We start from the raw sequence: 26419 nt of genomic DNA, 5'->3' as shown, positions 1-26419 counted from the left end.
GCCGGCTATGGCACTAAAGTGGGGCACGAACCTTCGATAGTACCCCGCCATCCCAATAAAGGCCTGTACCTGCTTTTTGGTTTGGGGAGCAGGCCAGTCTCTGATCACCTCCACCTTGGCTGGTTCCGGCTTCAGGCAGCCGCTCCCCACCCGATGGCCCAGGTAAGATACTTCGGCCATCCCCACCTTGCACTTCTCAGCCTTTACGGTTAACCCAGCCTTTCGGAGTCGGTCTAGGACTTGTTTAACCTGGGACATGTGGTCCTCCCAGGTCTGGCTGAAGATGCAGATGTCGTCAATATACGCCACGGCAAAACTCTCCATCCCCCTCAGTAGCTGATCCACCAGGCGCTGGAAGGTGGCTGGCGCTCCCTTGAGGTCGAAGGGCAGGGTCAGAAACTCATAGAGCCCCAGAGGGGTGATAAAGGCCGATTTCAGCCTGGCATCTGCGTCCAGCGGCACTTGCCAGTAGCCTTTGGTAAGATCCATAGTGGTGAGGTACCGAGCACCTCCTAGCTTGTCTAGGAGCTCGTCAGGCCTGGGCATAGGGTAGGCATCAGATACGGTGATGGCATTGAGCTTTCGATAGTCCACACAGAACCGGATTGACCCATCCTTCTTGGGGACTAGCACCACTGGCGAGGCCCAAGGGCTGGAAGACGGCTGGATCACCCCCAAAGCCAGCATGTCCCTGACCTCTCTTTCAAGATCCTGGGCAGTTTTACCAGTGACCCGAAAAGGGGAGCATCTTATAGGGGGATGTGACCCAGTCTCCACCCGGTGGACAGTCAAATTAGTGCGTCCAGGCTGGTTGGAAAACAGCTGTCGGTACAGATGCAGCACCCCTCTGATCTCAGCGTGCTGGCCCGGGGTCAGTTGCTCAGAGAGGGGAATCGCCTCCAGGGGGGAACCAGCTTTTGTCCCAGGGAATAGATCCACTAAGGGGTCATCTCCCTGCCCCTCCCAATGTCCACACACGGCCAACACCACATTCCCCCTGTCATAGTATGGTTTCATCATGTTCACATGGTACACCCGACGGTGATGTGCCCGGTTTGACAGCTCCACCACATAGTTTACCTCATTCAGTTGCTTGATAACCTTGAAGGGCCCTTCCCAGGCGGCCTGGAGTTTGTTTCTCCTCACGGGGATAAGAACCATCACCTGATCCCCGGTGGCGAAGGTACGGGCTCGTGCTGTGCGGTCATACCAGACCTTCTGCCTCCTCTGGGCTCGGGCCAGATTCTTCCTGGCCAGGCCCATGAGCTCGGCCAGTCTTTCCCGGAAGGTCAGGACATACTCCACCACTGACTCTCCCTCGGGAGCGGCCTTCCCCTCCCATTCGTCCCTCATCAGGTCTAGGGGCCCCCTTACCTGCCTTCCATACAACAGTTCGAAAGGTGAAAACCCAGTAGATTCCTGGGGTACCTCCCTGTACGCAAACAGCAGGTGAGGTAAGTACTTGTCCCAATCTTGCGGATGCTGGTTCATAAATGTTTTTAGCATCATTTTCAGCGTCCCGTTGAACCTTTCTACCAGCCCGTTGGACTGGGGGTGATACGCTGAGGCCCAGTTGTGCTGGACCCCACATTTCTGCCATAAGGACCGGAGCAGGGCCGACATGAAGTTGGACCCCTGGTCCGTTAAGACCTCCTTGGGGAACCCCACCCGGCTGAAAATTGTCAGCAGCGCATCTGCCACTGTGTCTGCTTCGATAGAGGACAAGGCCACCGCCTCGGGGTAGCGAGTGGCAAAATCCACGACCACCAGGATGTATTTCTTCCCTGACCGGGTCGTCTTGCTGAGAGGTCCCACTATGTCCATGGCTACCTTCTGGAAAGGTTCTTCTATGATGGGTAAAGGCCTCAAAGCCGCTTTCCCCTTGTCCCGGGCCTTCCCCACCCTCTGGCAGGGGTCACAGGATTGGCAGTACTGTCGGACATGGGTAAAGACCCCAGGCCAGTAAAAGTTCTGTAGCAGCCTCTGCCTGGTGCGCCGGATTCCCTGGTGCCCTGCGAGAGGGATGTCATGGGCCAGGTACAACAGCTTGTGACGGAACTTCTGGGGAACCACCAGCTGCCTCCTGATCCCCCATGACTTTACTTCCCCTGGGGGAGCCCATTCTCGGTACAGAAACCCCTTCTCCCACAGGAACCTCTCCTTGCAACCTCTCCTCATGGTCTGTACCGCACTAAGGTCAGCCCGGTCCCTGTGCTTCCGCAAGGAGGGATTTTTCTGCAACTCGGCCTGGAACTCAGCAGCTGGGACAGGAATGGGGACCGGCTCTCTCTTGCTGGCTGGGTCTGAGGCCGCAGCCTCTCTGCACCGTGCCCCTGGGCGTTCCCCGCTCCCTGAGTTAGGGGCCTGCACCTCAGGTCGAGTACCTTCCCCGTTGTCGGGGAGCAGTGCCATTTGCCGACTCTGACTACGAGTCACGACCAGGGCACTCTGGGTGTTACTAGGCCAGTCCTCAAGGTCCCCTCCCATTAACACGTCAGTGGGCAAATATTGGTGTACCCCCACATCCTTGGGGCCCTCCTTGGCCCCCCATTTCAGGTGTACCCTTGCCACGGGTACCTTGAATGGGGTCCCGCCCACGCCCATCAGGGTCAGGTAGGTGTCGGGCACCATCCGATCTGAGGCCACCACCTCGGGCCGGGCCAGCGTCACCTTTGCGCCCGTGTCCCAGTACCCAGTGACCTTCCTCCCATCCACTTCCAGGGAAACAATGCACTCTTTCCGGAGGGGCAGCCCCGCGCCCACCCGGTAAACCAAAAACCCGGAACCGGGAGCATCCATAGGTGGTATGTTGCCAACCCCCCTTTCCTGGGAACGTAGCTCCTCCTCCGATTGGGTTTTTACCCAGTCCACCCTCTGCGGGTTGGGTCTGCTTGGTCTGTCCCTGAGCTTGGGGCACTGGGCCCGTATGTGACCTCGTTGGCCACAGCGATAGCAGCCCATATCTCGTGGGTCCCCTTGAGTGGGTCGGAGGGACCTGCCGCTGGATGTTCCCCTTTTGGGGGGGTTCTCCATAGGCCCCCTTTGGGAGGTCCCATGATGACTCTCTCTCTGCGTTGAGGCAGGCCTGCTCCTTCGAGACTCCTCCCTGCCATCCCCTGCCCGACTGTCCACAAATTGGTCGGCCAGCTGGCCTGCATGCTGCGGGTTCTCCGGCTTCTGGTCTATCAACCACAGCCTCAGGTCGGACGGGCACTGCTCGTACAGGTGCTCCAGTATAAATAGGTCAAGCAGGTCCTCTTTAGTTTGGGCCCCAGCTGTCCACTTGCGAGCATACCCCTGCGCCCGGTTGACCAGTTGTAGGTATGTGACCTCACGGGTTTTACGCTGGCTCCGGAACTTTTTCCGGTACATCTCAGGAGTCAGCCCAAACTCGCGGAGCAGGGCCTGTTTGAACAGTTCATAGTCCCCTGCCTCCGCCCCTTTCAGTCGGCTGTACACCTCCACGGCTGTGGAGTCCAGTAAGGGGGTGAGAACTGCAATCCTGTCTGCAGGGTTAACCCTGTGCAGCTCGCAGGCATTCTCAAAAGCCGTCAGGAAGGTATCTATGTCCTCCCCTTCCTTACGCCGGGGCAGCAAGTGCTTATCAAAGCTCTTTGTAGGCTTGGGTCCCCCCTCACTCACCGCAGCCGGGGCCTCACTGCTCCTCAGCCGGGCCAGGTCCAGCTCATGTTTACGCTGTTTCTCCTTTTCCTCCCACTCACGCTGGCGCTGGTTCTCCTCATGTTTACGCTGGTTCTCCTCATGTTCACGCTGTTTCGCCTTCTCCTCCAGCTCATGTTCACGTTGTTTCGCCTTCTCCTCCAGCTCTCGCCTCTTTAACTCGAGCTCCTCCCGTCTCAGCTCCCTTTCATATTCCAGCCGCATCCGCTCCACGGATGCTGAGCGTTGCCGGGAGGATCCCCTGCTGGGGGGTGAGCTTCGCCGTGGGGCTCCCCTGCTGGCTGGGGGGGTCACGGTGCCCTCGGTATACACTGGGCTCCTCCCCGCCCTTCCTCTACGCCTAGGAAGGGGGGGTCTCGGGAAGCCCTCGTCTGCCGGCTGACCACTCCCAGCAGGGACAGTCACTGGTGCCTGCGCTGCATCTTCTCGGCTGCTTCCCTCAGAGACAGGGCTCCGTTCATTCATGCGGTCTCCCTGCTCCAGCTGGGAAATCAGCTGGTCCTTGCTGAGCCTCCCTGGGTGCAGCCCCCTCTGCTTACACAGCTCCACCAGGTCACACTTGCGCCGCTTGGCATACATCTTCCTGCTGGCCACTCACAGGCTGGGGTGCTTGCCGCTCCCCACGGTTTTCAGGGGGACCCCTAGTGCACCAGCCCTTCGTGAGGTCACCACCTCTCTGCCAGGGTCGAGCTGCAGACTCCTCCGCCCCTGGGACCGCTCGCTGTAATCCCCCGGGGGACCCTGTTACTGCAAAGTCCTTCTCACTGGGCACACACTCCCAGGGGTTAACCACCCCTTTGTTTTACTGCTCCCCAGTCACTTACTGCAGGAAGCGCCATCCACGGGGTGCAGTATCTCCCACCACTGCCACCAGTTGTCACGGAGTGTGGGGAGTCCGGTCCTGCACCCCTCTTCCTGGGACCCACAGTGACTCTCGGCCAGCCAGTAAAACAGAAGGTTTATTGGACAACAGGAACACAGGTTACAGCAGAGCTTGCAGGCACAGTCAGGACCCCTCCACCGAGTCCTTCTGGACTTTCAGGGTGCTTAGATCCTAGCTAGGATACCCTGAATTCCGCCCACACAGCCCCAAGCCCAAACTCAAACTGCTTCCCTCCTGCCACTCCCTTCCTTTGTTCCCCTTCCCGGGCAAAGGTGTTTGACCTTTCCCCTCCCTTACCTAGCTCAGGTTACAGGCTCTGGCATCGTCCATCTCCTAAAGTCCTCCCCTGCTCTCCCACTCCCCACACAGACAGTCCCTACTGCATCACAGCACATGCTTCTCTTTAAGACAGTGAGTTGTCTCGGGGAGTCTATAGGCCTTCTCTTCCCATGGGCAAAAACACACACGCGTCTGGACTCATTCTAGCATTTGTTTTTTTTGGCCATTGGTCTGGAAAAAGAGTACCGGGTGTGCAGGACCAATGGTCTGAGTCCAAATGACAAAGCCATGGTGGATCATGACTAATCTGAATCAGTCTGGGTTTTATCCACCTCTAAGTAGAACTGTAAGGTTATGTTTTTTGGATTTTTTATTAAACTGTGCTTACACAACCTACTGGGGAGGATAAAAGCCCTACTGCTAGTGACAGCTAAATAAAGATGGAGTGTCCTCAGATATCCCTCCCTTCCCTGGAGTACAGGGGCCACTAGGAACTATAGGGTCTGTCTGTGTCCAGCAGCCTCAGCAGAGAAGCCCCTTTACATTCCTTGATACTGAGGCTTGTCTTTTCTCTACCTAAAAGGATGCTGCAAGCTCAGATGGGAGTGGTCTGTATTTCTGAGTCACAGGCCATGTGTTCTATCTCTAACACTGTGCTGTGCGTGGCATAGATGTCTCTGTATATGTAACCTACACACCTCCTGGGTATGGTGCTCTGTCCCCTCTAGTGGCATTGATACCACTCAGAGAGAGAGATTAATGTGTCTGCTACAGCCTTAGCTAAGGGCCACATGGCTTTTAGCTCACGCAGGAGAGGCTCATGCATTTAGCAAGAGGTCCTGCATTTGACTCCCAGACTAGCCCCCATTTGTAATACTGATAGACTCCAGTTGTCGGTGGGTGGGATCAAACTCATTAATCTCTCTAAGTGGTCTCAGTGCCACTAGAAGGGACAGAGCACCACACCCTGTGGATGTGTGTGGGTTACATATACATAGAAGGAGCCAATGTCTTGCTGCGCTCTATCCAGCTGACAATTGGCCCCTGTTAATAGCTAGGAGCAATGGGAAGCTAATTAACCATGCACAATATATTTATTGACCATGGGTTCTATTCCTGGCTTGGCCACTGGCTTCCTGGGTGATCCTGGGAAAGTTACTTCCTGCCCTGTGCCTCCATTTCCCCATCTGCAACATGGGAATAAAAATATTGTACTGCTTTGTAACATGCTTGGAGATCTACTGATGAAACATACTACAGAGGAGCCAGGTAATATTATTATATAACCCTTTGCCTGCGTGACACCCAGTGGAACCCTGGTATTTTCTTTCATTGTACTTTTGGTTCCTCTTCCTTAAAAGAGTCTATTTAAGAGGTGTCAGATGTTCAGTGCAATAGGACAATAAGGTGTAACCCTCTTGTCTTTTTCCTGGTGTTCTAGGCGACCATCATGGTGTTCCAGGCTCTTGCGCAGTACTGGATAGACATTCCGCAGCACAAAGACATGAATTTGTTCGTTTCTATTTTCCTGTCACATCGTGCTACGCCTATAAAGTACAGAATCTCAAATGAGAACGCTCTAGTGGCCAGAACAGCAGAGGTATCATGCTTCTCTGTGTGATTAGTAGACATCACTAATTATAGAGAAAGGGGATTTGACTAGAACCTCCTATCAAAACCCTTTTGGGAAAGGGAGGGGCATTCATGTTCCCAGCAGCAGATCCACATGTATCCACACTTTTGACTCAGATTTTTAACACCAGAAGGGACCTTTATGATCATCGTCTAACCTTCAACATGACACAGGCTGGAGCCTCACCTACCAATTTCGGCATCAAGCCTATAAGTTCTAGCTGAGCTGTGAGGGGTCTCTTAGGTAGATATCCAGTCTTGACTTAAAGACTTGAAGTAATGGAGAATCCACCACATCCTGTCAGGCCCTAGGTTCTAGGCAGTCAGGCCTGGTGGTTGGAGCTGGCTGTAGACTCTGTACTGGACCAAGGGCAATGCTGAAATCAGGATCTGGGGACAGGCCGCGGGTCAGAATCCACAGACAAGCCAAATCAGGATTGACGTCAGAGTTTGGATGCAGGCCAATGGTGAAAGCCAGGTTGGAATCAGTCCAAGGGCCTGGGGGGCCAGGAGGCGGATGCAGGCTGGAGCGGGGCTGGAGCAAGGTCAGAGCAGGGCACAGAGGAAGCTGAAGTGGGCTGGAACAAGGCTCGGGCATGGCTGGGGCAGGAACAGGAACTGGATCAAGGGCAGGCCAGAAGCTTGAGGAGTCTGTAACACTGCAAGGCCGAAGGAAGGTCCCTAGCCAACTAGTACTGTTCTTCAGAGTAACTCTCAGTTCTAATGGGGACAGTGAAATACTTGTGCCTGGAGGTCATCTGGCCTGGGCCCTGACCAGGGATAGTCACTGCAGGCTCCGTTGGAGGGGTGGGTCGCTGCAGCTGAGTGAGCAGCCTGGGCTGGGTGGAGTTTGCCTCACACATCCCAAGGTAAATTGTTCCAGGGTTAGTGACCTGGAGTGTGTGGTTTTGAGCTGAATCCAGAAGTAGGAGGGGATGGGTTGCTATTTAGGCTTGGTTCTGGAGAAGCAATACGTCTGGAGATCAAAGAGTTACTGCCTGGGAAGTAACCTTTTTTCTCCTTCCTGCTATTGTCTCTGCAGAGTCCCCACAGCCCCTCCGGGTGAGTGACTGTCAATCTCATCAGCTTCATTTTCTTCATTAGCTTCATTTGCCCTGTCTTTAAATAATAAATAATAATAATAATCCAGTACAAAAGAAAATTAACTTTGGATTAATTTAACAGCTCATGAATGAAGACTTCACTGTGAAGGCAGAAGGAACTGGACAAGCAACAGTAACAGTAACGATCATTTATAACGCAAAGCTAAAGGAAGATGAATCTCAGTGTAAGAAGTTTGACCTGAGGGTATCAGTCAAAGAAGCCCGGGGTGGTAAGTAACCGCCTATCATTTCTCTTCTGAGGCTTGCTGTCAGTCCTCAGATCATGGACAGCAGCGGATTTACACCAACCAACCACCATCTCTGCAATCACATTCTTAACTTTGGAAAGTATTTTTGTGAAGTTTCTTCAAACTCTCCCAGTTCCCAAGTCCTACAAAATCATACCCGTAGGGCAGGCACTAAATAATATTTCCAGCTACTACATGTTCTAGGTTGCAACCAATGCAGGGTCCTTCTAGATGAGGGAGCAGATGCTGCCTTCTCTCATCCTGGCACTTGTTAGCAGCAGAGTTGGAGCATCGGATGTGGATGGGAACACAGGTCGGCTACTCTGAGTATTGTCTCCCTCTAAAGCAGAGATGAGCCAATGCCAGGAAGTCTGGTTACAGACCCATACTTCCAGTGCACACATTTCCAGACAGCATGGGTGTGAAATCAGCATGGGATAGAAGTCAGGATCTTCAGCACCCAAAACACAAGCTTCTGTGGCTTGGTCTAAAGGAGCAACTTCCTTTACCTGGGAGTAGCTGATTGTTATAATTGCTAGGGCTGGCCAGTAGCGGGAAATATGCTGGTCTAATGTGTGGTCATATGATAGAGGGATCCAGGATTTTGGCACTGCTTTTACAGAAATGGGAGCCAGCTGTAAATTGTTCTTAACTTTCCCAGCTGTCCAAATTCACACCCACGAGTTCTCATTGTTTGTCTCCTCTTTCTGCTAACCCTAGACCGAAGGCAGCACGCGAGCTGATTTTCAGTGGCACTCATACTACCCACATCCTGGCCACCGGTTCGGGGGCTCTGCATTTTAATTTAATTTTAATTGAAGCATCTTAAACATTTTAAAAACCTTATTTACTTTACATTCAATAGTTTAGTTATATGTTACAGAAAGAGACCTTCTAAAAACGTTAAAATGTATTACTGGCATGCCAAACCTTAAAGTAGAGAGAATAAATGAATACTTGGCCCACCACTTCTGAAAGGTTGCTAACCGCTGCCCTAGACTATATTTCATTTGTGCCACTCAGCTGGGAGAGGCTTTTTAGTTTGTGTGCCAGGGATGGGAAGAATTATTTATGGATTGCTGGAGGGGAGAGGAGGTTTATTGAGGGATTTTTCACACCTACTCTAGGACCTGTTTGATTACTAAGCCATGATAGTACACCTAAAAAAAAAAAGAGGGTTTATCTGGCATGAAATTTACACTGAGATATTAATTCCTTTTGTCTTCTGCAATGTTTCCAGTTAAGAAGCCAGAAGGAGCCATGCGTTCAGTCTATATTAAAATCTGCATCAGGTGAGAATAATGCCCTTTAATGACAGATGATAAATAGATGGACTGATGCAGGGGGTAGCTTGAGAATCCTGGCTATGATTTTTTTCTATGGGCAAAAAAGTTATAATTAAGCAACAGGAGCTTGTGGAGCGATCGCAAAAATCAATGTTCAAGTGATGAATTCTGATCAAAAGGGTATTTTCTCTTCTCCTCGTTAGGTTCCTTGGTGTGGTTGATGCCACAATGTCCATCATCAATGTCTCCATGCTCACTGGCTTCTCACCGGACGTGGAAGATCTTAAGAGAGTACGTCAGTGTAATCTGAGAACAGGGAACATAATAAACAATGCAGTGGCTCAACTGGGGCTTTCAGATGAGAAAATCCAATGCAGCAGATGAATAGTCAGGCTCCAGGGTTAAACCTGGAGGGAGACCAGACAGCTCTAAGGATTGGTAACAGCTTTAGGAAACCGCAACCAGTTCTCTCCAGATCGGGGACGGAATGTCATCTCCGTTGGGCAGTTTTGGGGCATTCATAGAGGAGATTCCAGGGGATGAATAAGCCATGAGCCCAATGTCCAAATTCACAGACACAAACAGGGCCCTGGGCAAATTTTGCAGGTTGCGCAGGCTACTTTGAAAATCTGGCCATACAAGTTTAGGTCAGTTCAATCCTGCTTTACTGGATAGCAAACTGAGAGGCTGCTGTCATTTGACTGTGCATGCCAGAGCAGACTGCATTTGATATAGTCTCTTGTACAGTGGGGCCAGAGTTTTAAAAAAAATGATTTCCCTTTAGATCCTCTGACCTACATGATGCAGTTATTTGGGCCTGAAGAACTGTGGATATAAAAAAAGAGGCTGCACAAAAATCCAGGCCCTGAAGGAATCATTGTAGTGAATTGCTGCCCGGGTATAAAATGAAGGTGAAGTTTAGCAAAGAAACCCAGGGATGTTTCTAGCATTGGTGTCGGTGAACAGGGGCCACTAACAGAGGAGTTTTGAGAAGGAGTTTGGAAAGGGAGTGATGTACAGTCGCCATTCTTGTTGGGCAAAAGTCAACTTGTTTTCTGTAAAGGGAAATCTTATTTTACTAATCTATTAGAGTTCTTTGAAGGGTCAACAAACATGTTGACAAGGGAGATCCAGTGGACATAGTATACTTAGATTTCCACAAAGCCTTTGACAAGGTCCCTCGCCAAAGGCTCTTATGTAAATTAAATTGTCATGGGATTAGAGGGAAGATCCTTTCATGGATTGAGAACTGGTTAAAAAAACAGGGAACAAAGGATAGGAATCAATGGTATATTTTCAGAATGGAGAGGAGTAACTTGTGGTGTTCCTCCAGAGTCAGTCCTAGGACCAATCCTATTCAACTTATTCATAAATGATTTGGAGAAAGGGGTAAAAAGTGAGGTGGCAAAGTTTGCAGATGATACTAAACTGCTCAAGATAGTTAAGACCAAAGCAGACTGTGAAGAACTTTAAAAATATCTCACAAAACTAAGTGATTGGGCAACAAGTTGGCAAATTAAATTTAATGTGGATAAATTTAAAGTAATGCACATTGGAAAAAATAACCCCAACTATACATACAATATGATCGGGGCTAATCTAGCTACAACTAATCAGGAAAGATCTTGCAGTCATCATGGATAGTTCTCTGAAGACATCCACACAGTGTGCAGTGGCAGTCAAAAAAACAAACAGGATGTTAGGAATTATTAAAAATGGGTTCCAGAATAAGATGGAGAATAAGCTTATTGTCTTTATATAAATCCATGGTATGCCCACATCTTAATACTGTGTACAGATGTGGTCTCCTCATCTCAAAAGATATACTGGCATTCAAAAAGGTTCAGAGAAGAGCAACTAAAAAGATTAGGGGTTTGGAACGGGTCCCCTATAAGGAGAGATTAAAGAGGCTAGGACTTTTCAGCTTGGAAAAGAGGAGTCTAAGGGGGGATATGATAGAGGTATAGAAAATCATGAGTGGTGTGGAGAAAATGAATAAGGAAAAGTTATTTACTTGTTCCCATAATACAAGAACTAGGGGCCACCAAATGAAATTAATGGGCAGCAGGTTTAAAACAAATAAAAGGAAGTTCTTCTTCACATAGCACACAGTCAACCTGTGGAACTCCTTGCCTGAGAAGGTTGTGAACGCTAGGACTATAAGAGGGTTTAAAAGAGAACTGGGCCCGAGGGCTCTGGCTAGGGGTGCCGGATCTGGGGTGGGGCCACAAATGAGGCGTGCAGGGTGCAGGAGGAGTTTCCAGGCTGGGGCATGAGGTTGGGGTGCAGGGAGCAGGTTAGGGCTCTGGCTGGGGATGTGGGCTCTAGGATGGGGCCAGGGATGAGGATTTGGGGGTGCAGAAGGGAGCTCCAGGCTGGGGCAATGGGTTGACATGCAGAAGGGGATAAGGGGAGCGGGTTCTGTTAGGGAGTTAGGCTGTGTGAGGGGGCTCTGACCTGCGGCAGGAGCTTGGGATGCAGGAGGTGGGTCATGGTGCAGGCTCCAGCCAGGCAGCACTTATCTCAGGTGGCTCCTGGAAGTGATGACATGTCCCTCCGGCTCCTAGGCAGGGGGAGCAGGGGGCTCTGTGCGCTGCCCATGCCCGCAGGCCTGGCCCATGCAGCTCCCATTAGCTGCAGTTCCTGGCCAATAGAAAATGCGGAGCTGTCGCTTGGGGTGGGATCAGTGCGCAGAGCCCCTGTGGCCACTCCTAAGCCTAGGAGTTGGACATACTGGCTGCTTCCGGGAGCTGTGCAGAGCCAGGAAAGGCAGGGAGCCTGTCATAGCCACACTGTGCTGCTGACTGGAGCTGCCAGGGTCCCTTTTCAACCAGATGTTCCGCTCAAAAACCAATTGCCTGGCAACCCTAGGTGTGGAGTAAGTAGTAGGCTAGTATCCTCCATGATATGATCTGCATGGGAGACGTGATCACAAACACGACACCAATGGGTCATGTAGTGAGATGATGGTGGGGGGGTTCGCCCAGCTGCAGGACTTTCATAGAGACGCTGCCTTACCCACAATGCTGCTTGTTTTTCTTATTCATATTTAGCTTTCCCAAGGGGTCAACAGATACATTTCCAAGTATGAAATCGACAAAGCCCCTCTTGACAGAGGCAACCTCAGGATCTACTTGGACAAGGTAAAGACTTGACAAGGGGCTTCTCTGATCCTATGTTAATTTCATGGGCGCCTGCTAAGCCAAACTGCACTCCCAGATACACCCTGGCATCCCCACAGACCTCAGCAAGTTGACAAACTGCAACCCATGGCTGAATTTGACTCACTGGTCCAGATTCAGGCTTTCCACTAGGAGCAACTGAATGGGCCAGATCCTCATCTGGTGTATGTGGATGTAGGTCCATTGACTTTAATGGGAAATGCAGCATCTAACATTGAGGTTGAATTTGCTTCTCTCTGCCATTCACTTCTTCTTTCCTTGTTCCTTTCACTTCTCTAGTTCTTCTTTCCTCCACCTGCCTCACTTTCTCTTTCCCCAACATCTCCCTTTCTTTTATTCTTTTTCATTCTTTCTTCCATCCAGTCACCCTTCAGCCTAAGCAATCCTGTTATTTCCCCCCCACCCAGGTTTCTCACAGAGAGGATGAATGCCTGCAGTTTAAAGCTCATCAGTTTTTCGAAGTGAGGCTCATTCAGCCAGCATCTGTCACAGTGTACGACTATTACACCATAGGTAACAGATCGCAGCTCTCCTCATCATTCAAGGCACCATGGCTTCAAATTCTGCTCTGGGTTACATTGCAGTCTTTTGCTGCAGTACTTAGGTATTATTGTCCCCGTGTAACAGAGGGGATGCACTGGAAATAGAACCCAGGCGTCCTGAATTGCAGTCTCCTGCTCTACACTAGCTCACTCTCCCTTCGACTTTTCCAGATTACTGTACCCCTTTCAGGAGTCTGATTTGTTGTGCGTGCCCCAAGTTTACCTCACTTAAAAATGACTTGCTTACAAAATTAGACGTAAAAATACAAAAGTGTCCCAGCCACACTAGTACTGACAAATTGCTGACTTCCTCATTTTTTACCATGTAATTATAAAATAAATCAATTAGAATATAAATATTGGATTTATATTTCAGTGTGAGACGTGCGCCTGTTTTCACTTATGAGTCGTGTCATTCAGTGGCTGGAGAGCGGCAGCTGCTGGCCAGGTTCCCAGCTCTCAAGGCAGACCCTGCCAGCAGCAGCGCAGAAGATAAGGTGGCATGAGCTGTCGCTGGTGGGAGCGTGGCCTTCGGAGCTGAGAGGCCAGAGAGCAGGGGTTGCTGGCTGGGGCGTTCATATTTTTGGCGGCAAATGAGGACTATTTTTTTCAATCCTGCTCCCATCCTGACCCACAATATCTACTCCCACTCCCAGCTGCTCCTGCATTGTTTGTTGAATTTTTATCCCACTATTATGGCAACAGGCCCTGCGGGATCCCAGTCCCAGTGCAGGGCTCCAGAGCCTGTTGTAAAACTAGGCAAATATCTAGATAAGTTAACATACCCCCTGGGGTACCGCTAGGGTATGTGTCCCCCTGGTTGAGAACTACTGGATTAGAACACAGGGGGTTTAGACTCATAGACTTTAAGGCCAGACGGGACCATCCTGATCATCTAGTCTGGTTTACTGCCCACCTCCCAGTTCCTCCTGTTCCAATATTACCCCATGCTGGAAATATATGGTCATGCTCATCGCCTCAACACACCCAAACAAAGGTAGACAAAATAAGAGGAACCTCTGACTACAGGCAGTAATTATCCTACTTGCCCTCTCCCCCCGTTTTACCTCCAGAGGTGAATTTGCTGTTAGCGTGATTAAGAGGGTGTCTCCAACAAGCACCAGCCCATCATTTCAAGTTGATGGTTTCCTATAGCTAAGAAAGTCATTCCCACAGACTGCTGCTCTCTTCCCCAGGGTCACCCAGTGGGACTTCTGCTTGAGTAAGGGCTTCAGGGTTGTCTCCTAGGTGCTGTAATCCGTGGCCGTTGTTCTGCGGGATGGGGAATGATCCGTGTCTCTGATCCTTCTCTAGATGACCGGTGCACCAAGTTCTACCACCCATCTAACCAGAGCGGGCTCTTCAATATGATCTGTCACGGTGGCATCTGCCGGTGTGCAGAAGGTAAGGAGAGTCCTGTCTCTGCTTACATCTCGGGTGGGGGCTCCCCTGTCAGCTTTACCAGCAAACATGAAGTCCCAGGTCCCCCCCCAGCAACCAATCAGGGCCCTCCTTCCCTGTGGGCTCTGGGTGATTCTCACATGCGAAACAGGCTCATGGCGGGCAGAGACAGAATGGTCCCTATGTCTGTCCCCCAACCTGGAGCTCTGACTCTTGGACGGCTGTGTCCCTGCTACACACCACCACATACAGGAATGGTGGAACCAGGGTTGGGGTGAGGGTACCCTCAGTGGGAATATGTGGGGGATGCACCCCCACATGAACTCATGCATGCCTGGGGAGGGGAGGCAAGAGAAGATCCAGAAGGGACTACAAGGCCTGGAATTGGGCCAGGGAACGGAACCCAGAGGGGCTGGAATGGGCCTTGGAGGAGGTAGTAACCCCCAGAACCCACCCTGAAGCCTGCCCCTGACCCCTGCAGAGGTCTCAATATCTTCCTTCACTCCCTCTCCTATCCCTCCTTCCCTGCATTCACAGAGAGTTTCCACCCTCCCTGACCACCTGCCCTCACTTGTGGTCCCTCCCTTCTCGAATGGCAACCCCACCCACCAATCACAGGAGAGCTGGTAGCAGGACGTAGAAGCAGAATTTCTCTAACCAGCCGGGTCACCGGGAGGGAGCAGGTATAGGACATGTCAGTTCCTGCTCTCTGCCCATCAGCGTTTGGGGGCTGAACCAAGCCAGCTGATCCATGGAGTCCACTCGGGGAGGGGTGACACAAAGTCAGGCACTTCTTTAAAATATCTGGGCCCTCTCATTCCAGGATACCCATAGCTGGCACCCCTCAGCCCCCCACTGTCAGTTTCAGCACAGAGGCCAAGTATTGAATGAGCCATGGAGGCTCTGCTCCTCACTGACTCTTAAAAAAGGATCCTCTAGAAGAGGATGGAGACCCACTGGTGGGACCATTGTTCAGTGGGGAACTTGCTGTAGCCCTGCTGTCTGCCAGGCATACAGAGAGGCGCTCAGTCTCCGGATCTGTCCTTCCCATCACCTTTGATTCCCCATCTGCGGCTCCACTAAGTCCTGTGACCAGGCTCCTCCTGGCGCTGACCCAGGCAGAGATCCATCAGTGCAGAGAAGGAAGTTAGCTGGGATTGCCAGGCCTATTTATGGTCCTTGGTTATTTCATACACCCAGGCAGAGTTCCTCTGGGCAACATCTACTGATTCCTTTGCAGAGCTGTCTGAGTCTGTCTGCTCAGGATCTGTCTGCTCATTTGGACCCTGCAACCTACCCCTCCATCTCTTGTTTCTTCTTTTACTGTGTCCCATAACCCAGGCACTGACTTTTACTTTTCCTGGTGGCTGCTCCACCCCCACTCTGCCCCTTTCCCTGAGACTCCACCTTTGCTCTGCCACTTTCTGTCCCCGCTCTGCCCCCTCCCCCGAGGCCCCTGCCACCTGCACTCTGCCAAATGCCTCCTGCCTCCTGCCAGCTGCCAAACAGCTGTGGCTGGTAAGTGCTGAGCACCCCGTTTTTTTTCCCCATGTGTGCTTGAGCCCTGGCGCACCCATGGTGTCAGCACCTACACCCCATAAAATGACAGGTGGTTGGCTTCATGGCCACTCCCTTGTCGGAGGAGGTGGGTCTGTCACTGTGTGGGTTAATGCGGCACACTCAGGATTCAAATAGGTGGGCACCTGTGGGTCACTAATAACAGAGCTGAAACTATGGTCTCCCTTGGTGATTCTCTACCCATCTTCCTTCCCCATAGAAAGCTGCTTCATGCAGCAGAAGATAGAGGGTCCCATCACCCTGAACAGACGAATGGAGGAAGCCTGTCAGCCTGGAGTGGATTATGGTAAATGTGTGATTTGGATCTGTGGAGTCTCTCTCCATGAGGAGAGCGCAGAGAAAGGGTTCGGAATTCTATCTGGATTGTAAAGTTTGCCTTTGAGGCTGAATCAGGGGTAAGGTCTGGATCTGCTAGGACAGAAACCTGATGAGATTTTGGGGGCTTAAGCGCCCAGAAATGAACAAGATCAGATGACTGTTTAAGATTCAATCTAACCCTAAGAATTTATCTGCCCCCCTGTCATGGTGCGCAACTCACCCCTTTGGCATCTCCTGCTGGTTATCTCAGGGAATTAGTGTTTCCAGCCTCCGGAGCACCCTCTGCAGGCTAGTGTCCCGCCTGCTGCTTGGCCCAAGTCCCTCCTGGACCCCGGTGACCTTTTCAGGCCAGGGTGCTACCTCCTTGCAATACCCCCACAATCTCAGGGTCTCCCCACCCAGGGGAACCCACAACCCTCTAGGCCCACCTTGCTTCAGTCATGGGCTACTGCCAGTTACCATCTAGCCCCCGTTCACTGGGGCAGATTGCAGTGCGAAAGCCACTCATCATAGGCAAGGGCGGTTTGGACCTGCTGCCTCTGCCCCTGCAACCCCTGTACCTAATTTGCCTTCCACTGGGCCACAGCCTGGGGGATTTCCAGGCCGGAGCTCCCCAGCTCCCTTGGCCTTCCCCCAGCCCTGCTCCAGTCTAAGTACCTTCTCTCAGCTCCGTGCAGCCAGATCCTTCCCTCTCAAAGCTAGAGAGACTCTATCTTGGTTTCTGCCCCCCAGCCCTCTTATAAGGGCCAGCTGGGCCCTTATTAAGCCAGCCACAGCTGTGGCTGTTTCCAATCAGCAGGAGTGGGGTAACTATCCCGCTATGCCCCCATTCATGGGAGGCAGGTTTGTAGAAATTTTGGTGGTGTCCACAACCCACCCACTCCCAAACTCTGCCCCCACCTGCCTATGGCTATGAGAGGGAGTTTGGGTGAGGGGAGGAGGTCTGAGGTGCAGGCCCTGGGCTGAGGATTAGGGTGCAAGAGGGGTGCAGGCTCTGGAATGGAGTTTGGGTGCTGGGTGCAGGCTCTGGGCTGGGACAGGGGCTGGGTGTGCAGGAGGGGATGAGGGGTGCAGGCTCTGGGATGGAGTTTGGGTGCAGGCTCTGGACTGGGGGTGAGGGTGTAGGAGGGGGTGAGGGGTGTAGGCTCTGGGAGGGAGTTTGGGGGCGGGGGGGTGTGTGAAGGGGGAGAGGGTGCATGCTCTGGGAGGAGTTTGGGGATAGGAGGGAATGCAGGGGTGAGGGCTGTGGGGTTGAGGATGAAGGGTTTGAGGTGTGTGAGGGGGCTCAGGGCTAGGGCAGAGTGTTGGGGTGTGGGGTGAGGGCTCTGGCTGGGGCTGAGGGGTTCATGATGCAGGAGGGGGCTCAGGGCTGGGGCAGAGGATTAGGGTGGGGGCGGTGAGGGCTGGGGTTGAGGGGTGGGGTGTTATAGACTCAGACTTTAAGGTCAGAAGAGACCATTATGATCATCTAGTCTGACCTCCTGCACAATGCAGACCACAGAATCTCACCCATCCACTTCTATAAAACCGCTAACCTATGTCTGAGTTATTGAAGTCCTCAAATCATGGTTTGAAGACCTCAAGCTACAGAGAATCCTCTAGCAAGTGACCTGTGCCCCGCGCTGCAGAGGAAGGCGAAAAACCTCCAGGGCCTCTGGCAATCTGCCCTGGAGGAAAATTCCTTCCCGACCCCAAATATGGCGATCAGTTAAACCCTGAGCAGGTGGGCACGACTCACCAGCCAGCACCCAGGAAAGAATTCTCTGTAGTAACTCAGATCTCAACCCATCTAACAAACATCCCATCACAGACCACTAGGCATACTTACCTGCTGATAATCAAAGATCAATTGCCAAAATTAATTGCCAAAATTAGGCTAGCCCATCATACCATCCCCTCCATAAACTTATCAAGCTTAGTCTTGAAGCCAGATATGTCTTTTGCCCCCACTACTCCCCTTGGAAGGCTGTTCCAGAACTTCACTCCTCTAATGGTTAGAAACCTTCGTCTAATTTCAAGTCTAAACTTCCTAGTGTCCAGTTTATATCCATTTGTTCTTGTGTCCACATTGGTACTAAGCTTAAATAATTCCTCTCCCTCTCTAATATGAATCCCTCTGATATATTTATAAAGAGAAATCATATCCCCCCTCAACCTTCTTTTGGTTAGGCTAAACAAGCCAAGAGGCCTTTCATAAGACAGGTTTTCCATTCCTTGGATCATCCTAGTAGCCCATCTCTGAACCTGTTCCAGTTTGAATTCATCCTTCTTAAACATGGGAGACCAGAACTGCACACAGTATTCCAGATGAGGTCTCACCAGTGCCTTATATAATAGTACTAACACCTCCTTATCTTTGCTGGAAATACCTCGCCTGATGCATCCTAAAACCGCATTAGCTTTTTTAACGGCCATATCACATTGGCGGCTCATAGTTATCCTGTGATCAACCAATGGAGGAGGTCCTTCTCCTCCTCCGTTACTTCCAATTGATGCGTCCCCAATTTATAACTAAAATTCTTGTTATTAATCCCTAAATGCATGACCTTGCACTTTTCACTATTAAATTTCATCCTATTACTATTAGTCCAGTTTACAAGGTCATCCAGATATTCCTGTATGATATCCCTGTCCTTTTCTGTGTTAGCAATATCTCTCAGCTTTGTGTCATCCGCAAACTTTATTAGTACATTCCCGCTTTTTGTGCCAAGGTCAGTAATAAAAAGGTTAAATAAGATTGGTCCCAAAACTGATCCCTTAGGAACTCCACTAGTAACCTCCTTCCAGCCTGACAGTTCACCTTTCAGTATGACCCGTTGTAGTCTCCCCTTTAACCAGTTCCTTATCCACCTTTCAATTTTCATATTGATCTCCATCTATTCCAATTTAACTAATAATTCCCCATGTGGAACCGTATCAAATGCCTTACTGAAATCGAGGTAAATTAGATCCACTGAATTCCCTTTGTCTAAAAAATCTGTTACCTTCTCAAAGAAGGAGATCAGGTTGGTTTGGCACGATCTACCTTTTGTGAAACCATGTTGTATTTTGTCCCAATTACCACTGACCTCAATATCCTTAACTACTTTCTCCTTCAAATTTTTTTCCAAGACCTTACATACTACAGATGTCAAACTAACAGGCCTCTAGTTACTCGGATCACTTTTTTCCCCTTTTTTAACAATAGGAACTATGTTAGCAATTCTCCAGTCATACAGTACAACCCCTGAGTTTACCGATTCATTAAAAATTCTTGCTAATGGGCTTGCAATTTCATGTGCCAGTTCCTTTAATATTCTTGGATGAAGATTATCTGGGCCCTCTGATTTTGTCCCATTAAGCTGTTCCAGTTTGGCTTCTACCTCGGATATGGTAATATCACCTCCATATCCTCATTCCCATTTGTCATCCTTCCATCATCCCTAAGTTCCTCATTAGCCTTATTAAAGACTGAGGCAAAGTATTTATTTAGATATTGGGCCATGTCTAGATTATCCTTAACCTCCATTCCATCCTCAGTGTTTAGCAGTCCCACTTCTTGTTTCTTTGTTTTCTTCTTGTCTATATGGCTATAGAACCTTTTACTATTGGTTTTAATTCTCTTTGCAAGGTCCAACTCTACATGACTTTTAGCCTTTCTCACTTCATCCCTACATGTTCTCATAGACTCATAGACTCATAGGTCAGAAGGGACCATATGATCATCTAGTCTGACCTCCTGCACAAGGCAGGCCACAGAACCCTACCCATCCACTTTTATAACAACCCCTAACCCAGGACTGAGTTATTGAAATCTCAAAATTGGTTTGAAGACCTCAAGCTGCAGAGAATCCACCAGCAAGCAACCCATGCCCCACGCTGCAGGGGAAGGCGAAAAACCTCCAGGGCCCCTGCCAATCCGCCCTGGAGGAAAATTCCTTCCTGACCCCAAATATGGCGATCAGCTAAACCCTGAGCATGTGGGCAAGACTCACCAGCCAGCACCCAAGAAGGAATTCTCTGCAGTAACTCAGTTCCCATCCCATCCAACATCTCCCCGCAGACCATTGAGCAGACTTATCTGGTGATAATCCAGATCAATTGCCCAAATTAAACTATCCTATCATAACATCCCCTCCATATACTTATCAAGCATAGTCTTAAAGCCAGATAAGTCTTTTGCCCCCACTACTTCCCTCGGAAGGCTGTTCCAGAACTTCACTCCCCTAATGGTTAGAAACCTTCGTCTAATTTCAAGTCTAAACTTCCTAATATCCAGTTTGTACCCATTTGTCCTCGTGCCTACATTAGTACTAAACTTAAATAATTCCTCTCCCTCCCTATCGTTAACCCCCCTGATATATTTATATGGAGCAAGCATATCCCCCAGCAGCCTTCTTTTGGCCAGGCTAAACAAGCCAAGCTCTTTGAGTCTCCTTTCATAAGGCAGGTTTTCCATTCCTCAGATCATCCTAGTAGCCCGTCTCTGGACCTGTTCCAGTTTGAATTCATCCTTCTTGAACATGGGACACCAGAACTGCACACGATATTCCAGATGGGGTCTCACCAGCGCCTTATATATCGGTACTAACACCTCCTTATCCTTGCTGGAAATACCTCGCCTGATGCATCCTAAAATCGCATTTGCTTTTTTAACAGCCATATCACATTGGCGGCTCATAGTCATCCTGCTATCAACCAATACCCCAAGGTCCTTCTCCTCCTCTGTCGCTTCCAACTGATGTGTCCCCAACGTATATCTAACATTCTTATTATTAATCCCTAAGTGCATGACCTTGCACTTTTCACTATTGTATTTCATCCTATTACTATTGCTCCAGTTTACAAGGTGGTCCAGATCTTCCTGAATAGTATCCCTGTCCTTCTCCATGTTAGCAATACCCCCCAGCTTTGTGTCATCCGCAAACTTTATTAGCACATTCCCGCTCTTTGTGCCAAGGTCAGTAATAAAAAGGTTAAATAAGATCGGTCCCAAAACCGAACCTTGAGGGACTCCACTAGTGACCTCCTTCCAGCCTGACAGTTCACCCTTCAATACGACCCGCTGGAGTCTCCCCTTTAACCAGTTCCTTATCCACCTTACAACTTTCATATTCATCCCCATCTTTTCCAATTTAACTAACAGTTCCCCATGTGGAACCGTGTCAAACGCCTTACTGAAATTGAGGTAAATTAGATCTATCGCATTTCCTTTATCTAAGTAATCCGTCACCTTCTCAAAGAAGGAGATCAGATTGGTTTGGCACGATCTACCTTTAGTAAATCCATGTTGCAATTCGTCCCAATTACCATTAACCTCTATGTCCTTAACTACTTTCTCCCTTAAAATTTTTTCCAAGACCTTACATACTACAGACGTCAAGCTAACAGGCCTATAATTACCCGGATCACTTTTATTCCCTTTCTTAAAAATAGGAACTACGTTAGCAATTCTCCAGTCGTACGGCACAACCCCCGAGTTTATCGATTGCTTAAAAATTCTCGCTAACGGGCTCGCAATTTCATGCGCCAGTTCCTTTAATATCCTCGGATGGAGATTGTCCGGGCCCTCCGATTTTGTCCCATTAAGCTGTTCAAGTTTGGCCTCTACCTCAGTTGCGGTAATATCCACCTCCATATCCACATTCCCATTTATCATCCCTCCATCATCACTAAACTCCTCACTAGTCTTATTAAAAACTGAGGCAAAGTACTTATTTAGATATTGGGCCATGCCTAGATTATCCTTAACCTCCATTCCATCCTCAGTATATAGCAGCCCCACTTCTTCTTTCTTTGTTTTCTTCTTATTTATGTGGCTGTAGAACCTTTCACTATTGGTTTTGATTCCCTTTGCAAGGTCCAGTTCAATGCGGCTTTTAGCCTTCCTCACTTTATCCCTACATGTTCTGACCTCACCAAGGTAGCTTCCCTTGCTAATCCCACCTTCCACTCCCTGTAAGCTTTCTGCTTTTTCCTAATCCCCTCTCTGAGTTGCTTGCTCATCCAGCTTGGCCTACAACTCCTGCCCATGGTTTTTTTCCCCTTTCTTGGGATGCAGGCTTCCGACAATTTCCGCAGCTGCGACTTAAAGTAATTCCAGGCCTCCTCCACATTTAAATCCACAAGTTCCTCTGTCCAATCCACTTCCCTAACTAATTTCCTTAACTCTTTAAAATTAGCCCTCGAGAAGTCGAAAACCCTAATCCCAGATCTACATTTGTTTATCCTTCCATCTAGTTTGAACTGAATCAGCTCATGATCACTCGAACCAAGGTTGTCCCCTATTTCTTTCACGAGGTCCTCACAAGGTTGTCACCATTTCTTCCACGAGGTCCTCACTGCTCACCAAAACCAAATCTAAAATGGCATCCCCTCTCGTAGGTACTTCAACTACTTGGTGAAGAAATCCATCCGCTATCACATCCAGAAAAATCTGACCCCTATTATTCTTGCAAGCACTCGTCCTCCAGTCTATATCCGGGAAGTTGAAGTCTCCCATAATCACACATTTCCCCTTTGTGTTTACTTCATTAAAGACATTAAAGAGGTCTCTAGCCATATCCAAATCAGATCCCGGTGGTCTATAGCACACCCTAAGCACTATCTCAGGGGAAGCTCTAGTTGCTTTTTTACCCAGTGTGATTTTTGCCCAGACAGACTCTGTCTTATCCATTCCATCGCTTCTTATTTCATTACAGTTAATCTCATCATTGATGTACAAGGCTACTCCACCACCTTTGCCTTTCTTCCTGTCTTTTCTAAACAGCACATAGCCTTCAATACCTGTACTCCAGTCATGAGTACTATTCCACCAGGTTTCTGTTATCCCTATAATATCCGATTTCACTTCCTGCACCAGTAGCTCCAGTTCCTCCATCTTGTTACCTAGGCTCCTCGCATTAGTGTACAGACATTTTAATTTTTGGCGTTTGGCGTCAGTGACATTCTTTCCCCTGTCGTGCACAGACCTTCTACCACCAGCATCACCCGTTAATCTGGTTTCTACTCCACTATTCCTCCTTGGATCAATTCTTTGGTCTGCAAGGGTATCCCCTCTCACTTGGTTTACTTCCCTCTCCAGGTTATATTCTGGCGTGGAGATCTCCTGAACATCTCCCAACCATCTCCCCCAACTTCCTAGTTTAAAGCTCTCTTGATGAGGTCGGCGAGCCTCCATCCTAGAATTCTATTTCCCTCCTTACTTAGATGAAGTCCATCCTGAGCGAACAGTTGTCTATCCGTTCTGACCTCAATAAGATAGCTTTCCTTACTGATCCCTCCCATCTTCCACTCCTTGTAGGCTTTCTGCTTTTTCTTAATCACCTCTCTGAGATGCTTGCTCATCCAACTTGGTCTACAACTCCTGCCTATGATTTTTTCCCCCTTTCTTGGGATGCAGGCTTCTGATAGTTTCTGCAACTCTGACTTTAAGTAATTCCAGGCCTCCTCTGCCTTTAGATCCACAGGTTCTTCAGTCCAATCCACTTCCCTAACTAATTTCTTTAATTCTTTAAAGTTAGCCCTTTTGAAATCAAAAACCCTAGTCCCAGATCTATTTTTGTTTATCCTTCCATCTAGTTTGAACTGAATTAGCTCATGATCACTTGAACCAACCATTTCTTCTATGAGGTCCTCACTACTCACCAAAACCAAGTCTAAAATGGCTTCCCCTCTTGTTGGTTCTTCAACTACTTGGTGAAGAAATCCATCAGCTATCACATCCAGAAAAATCTGAGCCCTATTATTGTTACTAGCACTTGTCCTCCAGTCTATATCTGGGAAGTTAAAGTCTCCCATGATTACACAATTCCCATTAGTGTTTACTTCATTAAAAACATTAAAGAGGTCTCTATCCATACCCAAATCAGATCCCAGCGTTCTGTAGCACACCCCAAGCACTATCTCAGGGGAGGCTCTAGTAGCTTTCTTTCCCAATGTGATTTTTGCCCAGACAGACTCTGTTTCATCCATTCCATCACTTCTTATTTCTTTACAGTGAACCTCATCATTGGTATACAATGCTACTCCACCACCTTTGCCTTTATTTCTGTCTTTCCTAAACAGCACATAGCCTACAATACCTGTACTCCAGTCATGACTACTATTCCACCATGTTTCTGTTATGCCTATAATATCCGGTTTAACTTCCTGCACCAGTAGCTCTAGTTCCTCCATTTTGTTACCTAGGCTCCTCGCATTAGTGTACAGACATCTTAATTTTTGCCGTTTGGCTTCACTGACATTCTTTATCTGGTTAGGCACAGACATTCTATCATCAGTATCACCTATTAGACTGGTATCTACACTACCCTTCCTCCTTATGTCCATTCTTCTGCCCATGGCTGTATACTCTCTTACTTTGTTTTCTTCCCTCTCAATCTTAAATTCCGGCGTGGAGATCACCTGGACATCTCCCAACCATCTCCCCCAAATTCCTAGTTTAAAGCTCTCTTAATCAGTTGGGCGAGCCTCCATCCTAGAAGTCTATTTCCCTCCTTACTCAAGTGAAGTCCATCCCAAGAGAACAGTCCTCTGTCCATGAAGGTTTCCCAGTGGCCATACATCCCAAAGCCCTCCTTATTGCACCACTGCCTGAGCCATCTGTTGATCGCCATAATCTTGTCACACCTTTGTTGCCCTTCGCTAGGAACAGGCAGAATCCCACTGAAGATCACCTAAGCCTCGATTTCCTTAAGCGTCTTCCCCAGCCTGGCATAGTCTCCCTGGATATGTTCCAGTGAGAATCTAGCTGTATCATTCATTCTCACATGAAGGACAATCAACGGATTCTTTCCCGCTCCCGTTAGGATCCTTTTCAGCCTCAGGTCCACATCCCGTATCTTAGCACCTGGCAGACAGCACACCCTTCTGTTTTCCAGATCAGCTCTAGTTACAGGCCGGTCTATTCTCAGTAAGGAGAGGCTCAGGGCTAGGGCGGAAGGGCAGCCTGCCCTGCCAAAAGTGGATGGGGGGCGCTAGGACCCTGTGGTAGCTGTTGATACCAGGAGCTGGCAGAGCAAACTCAGCGTGAGCTGCAGGCTCTGGAGCCCGGGGGAGGTGAGCAGGGGCACCAAATGGAGGCCAGGGGAAACTGGGGAAGAGACCCAGCCCCAAACATTGGTGGAGCCAAGCCCCTGGGCCCTGAATATTGCTGGAGCCCAGGCACCATGAGTGTATATAACTCACCGCCCCTGCCCCTTTTTCCCTAGTATCTGAGCACTTCACAATCTTTAACATGTTTATCCTCACAACTTCCTGTGAGGCAGGGCAGTGCTATTATCCCCACGGTACAAAAGGGGAAACTGAGGCATGGAGCGACTAAGTGACTTGCCCAAGGTCATGCAGCAAGTCTGTGGTGGAGCAGAGAAATGAACCCCGGTCTCCAGCTATTGCCCTCACCATGCACCATCTTTCTCACAGCCAGTTTGGGGAGTCAGTTACACAGTGAATTCTCTACAGAGAAATACTGCAGACCTTCAACTGGTGTTTTGTATGTCTTCCTTTTTTTAAAGTGTATAAAACCAGGCTTGTTAGAAGTGAAGAAGTGGGCGGTTCTGACTCCTACACCATGGATATTTTGGAAATCATTAAAGCAGGTGAGAGCTCCCCTTCTACAATCAGGGTGCAATTTCTTTGAATGGCCTTTGGGATAAAGGCCGGCACAAGAGCTATTTCTCTTAGCCCGAGGAAGTGCTAAAGCCTCAAGGCTAATCTAGTCTCATGCTCCAGGGCATTAACCTATTGCCACAAGGGGACAGGAAAGAATTTGCTCAACCCACCTAAGCAGCCAAGCCACGAAGAGGCAGACAAAATAACAGGGGGAACCTCTCCCTGTGTTCTGCTTGGCACAATTGGCCAGTCTCATTATGGGCTTTTTCAACCTTCCTCTGAAGCAATTGGCATTGGCCATTGTGGGAGTCAAGATCCCAGACTTGGTGGCCCTTTGGCCCAAGCTGCTATACAGGGGCGGCTCCAGGCACCAGTAAGCCAAACTTGAGCCTGGGGCGGCAAGCCGTGGGGGGCACCCTGCCGGTCACTGTGAGGGGAGGCAGACAGGCTGCCTTCAGTGACTTGCCTGCAGGAAGCCCACCGGTCCTGCGATTTCGGCAGTAATTCGGCGGCGGGTATGCCGAAGCTGCGGAACTGGAGGACCTCCCACAGGCATGCCCTGAGGCAGCCTGCCTGCCGTGCTTGGGGCGGCAAAAATACCTAGAACCGCCCCTGCTGCTATGGGGAGGTGGAGTCTCTCTCCCTCAATGCTGACTTTAATAAATCAATATAAAGGCAAAGGAAGCAGGGATCTA

The 26419-nt window shown here is 49.5% G+C and overlaps 2 protein-coding genes across 2 annotated transcripts in view; both read left to right on the top strand.

The window, feature by feature from the left end:
• The window catches only part of LOC127035326 (complement C3-like), a 190556-nt gene that overhangs the window by 161954 nt on the left and 2183 nt on the right, over positions 1-26419 (top strand). The window lies entirely within an intron of this gene.
• Positions 1-26419, top strand: part of LOC127035327 (A.superbus venom factor 1-like) — a 116764-nt gene that overhangs the window by 88290 nt on the left and 2055 nt on the right. Inside the window, exons 30-38 of the mRNA XM_050925060.1 lie at positions 6285-6443; positions 7661-7808; positions 9067-9118; positions 9316-9403; positions 12166-12255; positions 12702-12807; positions 14151-14240; positions 16015-16101; positions 25628-25711. Of these exons, the coding sequence (XP_050781017.1) occupies positions 6285-6443; positions 7661-7808; positions 9067-9118; positions 9316-9403; positions 12166-12255; positions 12702-12807; positions 14151-14240; positions 16015-16101; positions 25628-25711 (904 nt within the window). The remainder of the gene's footprint in view (positions 1-6284; positions 6444-7660; positions 7809-9066; positions 9119-9315; positions 9404-12165; positions 12256-12701; positions 12808-14150; positions 14241-16014; positions 16102-25627; positions 25712-26419) is intronic.

This window comes from Gopherus flavomarginatus, chromosome 16, assembly GCF_025201925.1.
Source record: "Gopherus flavomarginatus isolate rGopFla2 chromosome 16, rGopFla2.mat.asm, whole genome shotgun sequence".
Lineage (NCBI taxonomy): Eukaryota > Metazoa > Chordata > Testudines > Testudinidae > Gopherus > Gopherus flavomarginatus.
The sequence above is the reverse complement of the archived record's forward strand: the minus strand, read 5'-3'. Positions and strand labels throughout refer to the sequence as shown.